The sequence below is a fragment of the Phaseolus vulgaris genome, chromosome 8, assembly GCF_051622355.1.
Source record: "Phaseolus vulgaris cultivar YP4 chromosome 8, ASM5162235v1, whole genome shotgun sequence".
Lineage (NCBI taxonomy): Eukaryota > Viridiplantae > Streptophyta > Magnoliopsida > Fabales > Fabaceae > Phaseolus > Phaseolus vulgaris.
The window spans coordinates 36,180,240-36,188,805 of NC_143505.1; the positions used below are offsets into that span (position 1 = coordinate 36,180,240).

The 8,566-nt window shown below is 38.5% G+C and overlaps 1 protein-coding gene across 2 annotated transcripts; it reads left to right on the forward strand.

Moving 5' to 3' along the window:
- The first annotated feature begins 2,081 nt into the window (after nucleotides 1-2,081).
- On the forward strand, nucleotides 2,082-5,607 carry LOC137825182 (CASP-like protein 4A1). 2 transcript variants are annotated; one of them, XM_068630856.2, is made up of 3 exons: nucleotides 2,082-3,041; nucleotides 3,128-3,263; nucleotides 5,183-5,607. In XM_068630856.2, the coding sequence occupies exons 1-3, from the start codon at nucleotides 2,428-2,430 to the stop codon at nucleotides 5,369-5,371; spliced, it is 939 nt and encodes a 312-aa protein (XP_068486957.2). In that variant the 5' UTR covers nucleotides 2,082-2,427; the 3' UTR covers nucleotides 5,372-5,607. The 2 variants fall into 2 exon arrangements, 1 of the variants encoding a protein (XP_068486957.2); XR_016514974.1 differs by having other exon boundaries at nucleotides 2,148-3,041; nucleotides 3,128-3,483.
- The last annotated feature ends 2,959 nt before the right edge of the window (nucleotides 5,608-8,566 follow it).

An 8,566-nucleotide genomic window follows, 5' to 3' on the forward strand; every position in this document is an offset into this window, starting at 1 on the left:
CACGTGCGCCAAGGAGCCAAAGGGTGGTCAGACATCGGTCGCCAGGATGTACTGACGTGCCACTAGACAATGTGGAGAGGTCGGACATCGGGACCCAAACAGTAGAGCTGGGCCACGAAAGGTGGATCCTAAACCACACACCAATTATCAGTAAGGGAGAAGCCTAGGTCACGAGGGCCCATGTGTCTAGAGTGGATGGTGTGTTCAGGTGTAACACAAGTATAGAGCCACTGGAAAGAGATGACCTGGGAAGGTTGCATTCCAGGGACGAGCTGCACGCATGGCACGTGAACAGTTAGGGCACTCCCAGAGGCGGTGACCCCAGAGATCAGGTGCACGAGGAGGCACCCAGGAGGTCACCCGCCAGAAGTTGCACTCTAGTTAGGGACCCCACGCACTAGGTTATCCTGAGAGTAGGGTAACAACAATGTTGGGCCCGTCCCATCAGAAAGGCCCATTTTGGGTAAAGAGGAAACCCTAGTTTCAGTCTATAAATAGTAAGGTAATGAAACTTGGCAAGGTACATTATTCTTTTGCGCCACTTAATACACACAGTGACAACTATACAGTTTGGTGTTTCCTAGCCCAGTACTGACTTGAGCGTCGGAGTGCAAACGACCTCTAGGGCACCCTTTGTCTTTGTGTTTTCAGGCATCCATCATAGGAACGACACGTGCAAACGCAAAGATTCTGGTCGAAGAGTGACGTCGGCGCACGAAGGCCCTTCGAGTCAACCGGCAGGAACAGTACTACTGTCATCCCTTGGACGAAGGCGACGACCATCATCTCTTAATTGTGTGTTTGAAGCCTTATTGTGACTGCACAGAACCTATTCAAATAATCTTTCAGTGCCTCTCTCTCTTTGTCTGACGTTGAAAAGGTTGTAAAAACTTTGAGGGTTTGACCTTGTTGGTCGAGAACTATTCTCTAAACAACATGGAGGACTGGGGGAAAGAGGTGATGGGACCATCTCGAATTCCACTAAACCATTGGAGGGTTGTACCTGTAAAAGTACCCATGAGCATCTTACATCGGATGGCATCCGATCCTCCAAAGATGATCATTTGAGTCATGAATGTCGTGAGATGATTTTCAGGATCTTCTACTCCTGAGAAAAAGGAAATTGTAGGTGTGATATAATGAGATGGCACGGGCTCATCCATGATTTCTTGCGAGAATGGCTTGGGGTCATCTCTCGACGGCAAATTTGGAGATCATGCATGTCCTTCCGCAATTCTTCATTGGTTTTGTGCAACTCCTCATTGGTTTGCACGTGTTCCTCCATAGCTATCCGAGAGGCCTCGATTTTTGCCATCAGACAATCTTGTAGGAGCTCCTGCTCGGCTCGGGCTTCTGCTCGGCCTTGGCTTCGTTTTGGATTCACCCTGCTCGGCCTTGGCTTCGTCTTGGATTCGCTTTTGCTCTCTTCGATATTCTTTGTTCGCCTCTTGTAGGGCCCTCATGGCCTCCATGAGTTGCTATAAGGCGGGCGCATCACTTCCTTCGGATCCCAGCAGGTCTTGCCCTGTATTTCTCATCACGTCGAAAAGCTCAGTCGCAAATGTGGATGGGATCAGGTTTTATCGGGCCTCACGATGGGTGCCAAATGTTCTTATCGGTTGACCTCAGACGGATTGAATGAGCAAGTTCCTCTTCTGATTTGTCTCCAATCAGTGCTTCGAGGTACTTGTTACTCCACTGGGATAAAGGGGGCTCTGCCTGTTGATCACACTCCGACGATCAAGTCAGTGAGAGCATTCAAAAATATCAAATCAGTTTCACTCTCAAGTATTCAGAAACATCATACCTTTACTTGGGGTCTTAAGCCTCTTTTTATAGATATCCATTCAACGGTTTTCTCCAATTTCAACAAAGCAACATTTCAACAGGGAGAATATAATCTCAACAAAAAATATATAATCATAAAAGAGAAACATACTGCTTAAGAACAATAAACATTATGTTTACATGCATTTTTATTCTCGGGTGCTAATATTATGTCTACCAGCATCTGGGTCGAGCTCAAGGTCCACTCTTTGAGCTCATACTTACCCAAAACCGAAGAAAACCTGAATTGACCTAAATCTATGGCGAATATAATGTTAGAGAGAAAAAGTGGCGCCCTAATCAATTTTGGCACTCGACATCATTGATTCACCTTGTGGGACAACGTTGCTTCGTTTTATGAAGAGATAGATTTTAGCTGCAATGCAATAGATTTACTTATTATGCATTGGCCTAGTCCTTACGATCTTAGTAATTGTGGTGCGAAGATAGTTAGTTAGAAATGATGATAAACATGGTGAAGTATTAGCACTACGAATTTATTGAATAAAAAAACAGTAAAATAGTACTTTCTCATTGGGAGAGGTGTAACTAGCTTGTTGAAAACTTGAAACCGAGTGAGAAAGCACAGCCGAAGAAGAGATGAAGAAAGAGAATTCTGAAGAAAAAGCAACGGAACCAACCGAAAAGGACTCAGGGGACACACAAGAAGACCAAGAGCCAGAGCGAAACAAAAACGAAGATAATCAATTCTACTCTGTTTCGGAACCCTCACCATCCATCACTCTCAGTTCTCCTTCCCTGCGAACCCGAAAATCCCCTTCGCCGCCACTCCATTCTCTCTCCGAGTCGCCTATCTCCGATGTCCACTCCTCCCCGCAGCCTCAAAAGCCGCCGCCAGATTCGTCATCGGACTCGTCGATTTCCGACGGCCACTTCTCAATCGCCGAACAGCGGCCCTCTCCGCTTGTGCTGACGACTCACCGGTTCCAAGTGGAGTCCGCAGTGGTGACCAAGGTCGATCTTGGTGCCGAGGATGGTTTCGTAAAAGACGTTGAACAAGCCACCGGTAATCGACGATTGAGACCGGATGTGTCCGGTTTGTTAAAATCGAAAAAAATAGGGACGCTGAGCAAGCTCTTATTGGGTCTTCGAATTTTCGCTCTTGTTTTCTGCTTGGCATCTTTCTCAGTGCTGGCCGCTGATAAGAATCGGGGTTGGGCTCTCGACTCTTTCTATTTGTACAAGGAATTCAGGTATTATATTACTAAGTTTGATCTAGAATTTTTTTTGTTATAACGAGTTATGGGGTTGGTTTTATATCTTGTGTGTGATTTTGCAGGTATAGTTTGTCAGTGAATGTGATTGGATTTTTGCATTCTGGGCTGCAGATTTGTGATCTCTGGCGGTACTTGAACACGGGAAAGCACGTGGTGGATCACCAGCTAAGGGGTTATTTCACTTTCGCACTGGATCAGGTAACGCCACTACTCTGTTCTCTCTCATTTTAAGAATGTTTTATCCATTAACTAGTTTACTATCTATAAAAGCCTCCCTTGGCTTTTGAATTTATTGAATCTGAATTTTGTATTGTTCATTGGGGCTGGCGTGTTTTGTGCTGAATAATGATAATAATTAAATGATTTGAGGAACCACAACCGAATAATCCATCTTGAGAGAAATCTTATGTCCAAAAGTGTAAGACCTTTAGGATACCTTTTTACTCCCTTTCCATGTTTTGTGTTGTCGTTTGCTTTCTTAAAGTTGGTCATCTTTCTTTTTTATTACTCAGACTCTATCTATACTTTTCTTTCTTGTTAGCTGTCTTACAACACAGTTTGCGAAAATCAGTTTTGGTTTCTCTGAAGCCGAAGTTTATTATAGTATGATAGTAAAATGTTCTGTGAAAACAGTGAAATGGGACAACAAAAAGTTATGTCCTTTAATGTTGGAGTATTTTTATATGCTCAATAATTATTCCTTCAAAGTTGAGTTGAGTTTGTTTTGAATCTTTCAAATTAAAATTTTGGATTACTGTAATTTAAAAACAAAACTTTATATAGTACCAAATGTTTGTACATAAAAGTCAACGTGAGTACTTCGAAGGAAAATAATTGAATACTTGATGATAAGAATTCAAAATCGAAGTAGGTTGTTATGTAAACAACTTATAATTGTAAGTCATATAAGCAGAATCCTCAATGATTTTAAGGGAAAAAGGACTAGAAGAAGCATTTTAGTGTCAATTTGAGGTAGTAAAAGTATATTATCTTTGTTTTTAAATTGATGTGAAAAAGATAAAAAGTAAGAAATAAAGATATTTATATAGTCTGTTAACTTTTTCATGTTCAAATAATCAAACTCAATTTGAGACTAAAACGCTCACTCCAATTTGAGCTTTTGAAACTCTCTGTAAATCCTAACTTTACAAAACGTCATGTAATTTATTTTCTTACAGAAGAATTTAAAATTTCTAGAACTAAAATGTTTGACTTAAGATTGGTAGAATGGTTTGAGGGTTTAATCCAAATTTGTGTTGGTAGAATGGTGATCGTTGAAATCAGTGCTCTACTGTTAAATTATCAGTAATTAGTAAACAAAAATTTGTTTGATCGTGTACTTTCAATTAATTACTTGTTTTTTCATGGTTGGTGTTTTCGCTTCTTTATAGGACGTTATCATGCATAGACGCTCAGAACAGAGCTGGGTTAAGTTATGAGCCTTTCACAACAAAAATTATGGATTTAACCGCTTTTCCACTTCAAATAGATAATGGTTTTACCCACCACTGTCATAATTCTTTTAACACGTTATTTCAACTACAACAAGTGTGTTTGGAAATCCATTAGAACCGCATTGAACGGGGAAATATTGCACTTTCCAAACGAAGAAGTATTGAGTGTTGGACCTGACTTCAACGTCATTAAAACAGAAATCAAAACACATACTACTTTTTCAATACGTCTACTGTCATAATAGAATATTTTTTTTCAAAGATAACCAAATAAGCTGTTACAAAAATGAATACATCCATTCATTTTTTTTATCAGCAAGAAAAGAAAGAAGTGAAAAAAAAAGGCACAATCCATGATGGTGGCCCTACCATAATGAGTGCTGATTTGTGGTCCTTTTTTATCACTCTTCTATCATTACACCACATCACTAATTTTACATAAAAGGATGACCAAGATTATAGGGTAAATCCTCCTTTCTAGTCTAGATTCGCTCTAATTGAACTTCTAATCCATTATTATAAACTTACAGTAATACGGCATACTAATTGAACTATAGTCCTTGATTACGAACCTTCCCTTATATTATGTATATTAAAAGGGATGTTCTGTAGTCTTGTTGCTTGCATACTATCCAGTGCTGAACTTCTGGTTTTCAAATGCAGATATTAACATACCTTCTAATGTCAGCATCATCGTCGGCAGCCACTAGAACTTATGACTGGGAATCCAATTGGGGCGAGGACAAGTTCCCCTACATGGCAAATGCATCTGTGGCTTTGTCTTTGGTTGCTTTTGTGGCCTTTGCCTTGGCCTCTCTTGTCTCAGGTTCTATCTTAGTAAGATTCAGATAATTTATACATATATGGTGTGGGAGGTGTGCAAACTGTTATCTGCGCCGCTGGATTAAGTTTTATCCTATCTTGATTGGAAATTGCCCGGTATTTTCAGAAAGCAGACTCACTCTGTACAGAAAGGGAAATTCTCTTTGTTTGTGTTAATTTTTTTTTGTATGGATATAGGTAGATTAACACATCTATATGAATACTCACTCTGGCATTTTAATGACGATGGTGTTTTATTTATATTACTTTACTTACGTGATGGTTTTTCTCACATTTTAGAGACTAACAAGCACCGCGGGTGCATGTAAGGCAAGTGAGAATGTGAGAAATGTAATAAGTATGGTGATAAGAGAGAGATATAATAAGTATGGATTGGGATGGTAACACGTTAAAAAATTTCAAAAGGTAATTACGGGATGAGTTAAAAAGGGAGAGTCAATTTAATTACGAACATTTCGTACAAAGATTATTAACTTTTACTAGATTGTATCGGTTAAGGTTGTAAAACAAGTTTTGCAAAAGTTTCATATGAAGCATAATGGTTATTTAAATTTGAAGAAAATTACAACATAATGGTTATTTAAATTTGAAGAAAATTACAACATAATGGTCTTCAAATTTTGAAGAAAATTAAACAAGTGATGAACAATATATCAATGGAAAAGTAATAAGTCTATGGAAAAGAAATGATAGAAGAGAGAAATGCAAAGATTTATCATGATTTATTTTATCATAAGAGCAATCTTTAGTTGCTTAATTACTTTAATCAAACCAATTCATTGTATTTTTAAGTTTTATTAGAATCCTTAAATAAAATAAGAAAATTCAATATATTTTGTCACCATTGTGAAAGCTTATAAGAAGCAATGCCCTTCACAACCCTACAAAAGATTAAAAAAAAAAACACTAAAGAAATAACATAAAAGTAATTAGATTATCTAGAAAGTTTGTGATGGAGGAGGGCCAAGCACATCCCACCATGAAAGCCAAGACCCAAAGCTAGACCATGATGAGCGTCTAGACTCAAGGAAGGAGCGTCTAGGATGTGAAGAGGGGAGGCTACACATGGAGCGTCTAGGGGGAGGCCTAGACCGTCTAGGCCCAATTACAAGATCAATGGCTAAGCACATTCACGCCCAATTGAATGAAGCCACGGATGGAAGAGAGAAAGCCTTGTACATGTTACATGGAGGCCCATTAGGGGTGCTTAGTAATTAGAGTAGTGTAGAAAGCATAATTGAGTGAACATTCTAGAATCTCTTTTGTTTTGGCCGGCCATTTAGCTTATAAATAGGAATGCCTACACCTTGTATTTGCAAGTTTATTGTGAGTAAAGTTATGCTGCCATTTTGTGCCAAGCTTTGCTTCTCCCTAGAACTCTAGACTCTAAACTTCACATCCTTCACCTTCCCTTGGGCTGGCCGAACCTCCCAATGATCATACACATCATGCACCTTCAAGATCAACACCACTCTTAGGAGGATCTTGCACACACACACCCATAGCTTCCGCACCATCTCTTACATGATTCAAGAAGACCTTCATGAAATTTGCCATCATTTGGTATCAGAGCTTGGGTTCTTCAAGATGAGATGCTTTTGGTCTTTTCATTTCTAGTTCTTCTTTATTTCATGTTGTTCATCTTATTTCCATAATTGTCTTGCTGTTTTTTGCATTTTAATTTGTTTTGGTGTGCTATTTGGAAGATCCAACCGGTGCACTTTTGTTCAATTGATCTTGAACAATTTCTTGTGCAAATTGTGATAGGATTCCATACACCTTTGAGTTGCTGTTTTCTTTTAGGCTTTTGAGTCTTTATTGCACTTTTAATTTGGTTCATATTATGCTTTTGAGTCTTTAATTTCTGAATCCATATATGTTTTGTCAAGTCATGTTCATCCACAATGTCAACAATTATTTGGCTTGATTGTTTCTTGATTTTGGGTATCTTTAATTGCTTTGAATCTACTGTTCTTTGATCTTTTGGTGCCTTTTTAATTTTAGTTTGAGTTCCTATTTGTGTTTAGATCCTACACAAATTCTATTTCACAAATTCCATTGTGTTTAAATTTTGGTATCTTGCTGTTTTTTTGTTTCCAGTTTCCAGAATCCCCTGTTTCACATTTTCTGTGCTGGCTGTTTTGTTCCAAAAAAATATTTCCACTCATAGAAAAATTTTGATTCTCTGGAATATGCAAGTTTGAAATGTTATAGAAAGGACAAAAAAAGAATTATTTCAAAAGAATCAACAGAAAAAAAATGATAAATCTTTTAAAATCAGTGTGCAAATCTGAGGCGCTACAGCTGGCGTAACTGAACACCAAAATTGCAAAATTTATTAAAACAAATTGGTGCATGCGTTTTGAGTGATTCCAAAGCCAGATTTTAGCTAAGATTATGAATATCTTGCATATCAAATTTCAGAATCATATCTTAAAAACACAGCTCAGCATAAATTGGGGAAAAACACGTTTTTGGCCCACAACATTTTCCAGTGGTGCTGTTCTTTTATTTGGTCATCTAATTCTAGTGCTATTCTTAGGATTCTTTTGTGTGCCTACCTTTATTTTGGTACCTTTTATTTGCTTGCTTAATATTTCTTGGACCTCTTTCTAGTTGTCATAATCTAACTCCTTTTGGTGGTACTGTTTTATTCAAGTAAATTGTTTCTTGCTTTTGTTCTTTGACCTCTAATTTGGTGCTGGAATTTATTTCTCCTTTGGTGCTTAATTGAATGGAAACTTGACTTGGGTAAGGTCTGGTCTTTTGATAGGTGCTGGAATTGGAGAATTAAAACCTTCATTCTAAAGGGAAACAAAGTCAAGGCCGAAACAAGCTTTCTTGGAAACTGATGAGAATCAAATAAAGGAGGCTTTTATTAATGGAGGAAGAGGACATCCACCCTCACATTTGAAGTTCTTCCTTCTAGTCTTCTCAAAATTAAAAGAAGACATAAAATAAAGATGAGGCCCAAGCCCAAAGCCCAAGCCCAAGCCCAAGCCCAAGAAGGCCAAAGCCCAAATAGCCCAAGTCCATCCCATGAGGGGCAAGGCCAAGCTTTGAAATACTCTTGTATAGTTTTAGGAGGTGTGGTTATTAAATAAAGGTGTGTGAAAATGTAAAATAAAGTCACATTGTCCATGTGACTTAGGAGAGTGGTGTAGGTGTAGTTTTTGGGAGGTGTCATAGTAGAAAAAGGTCACA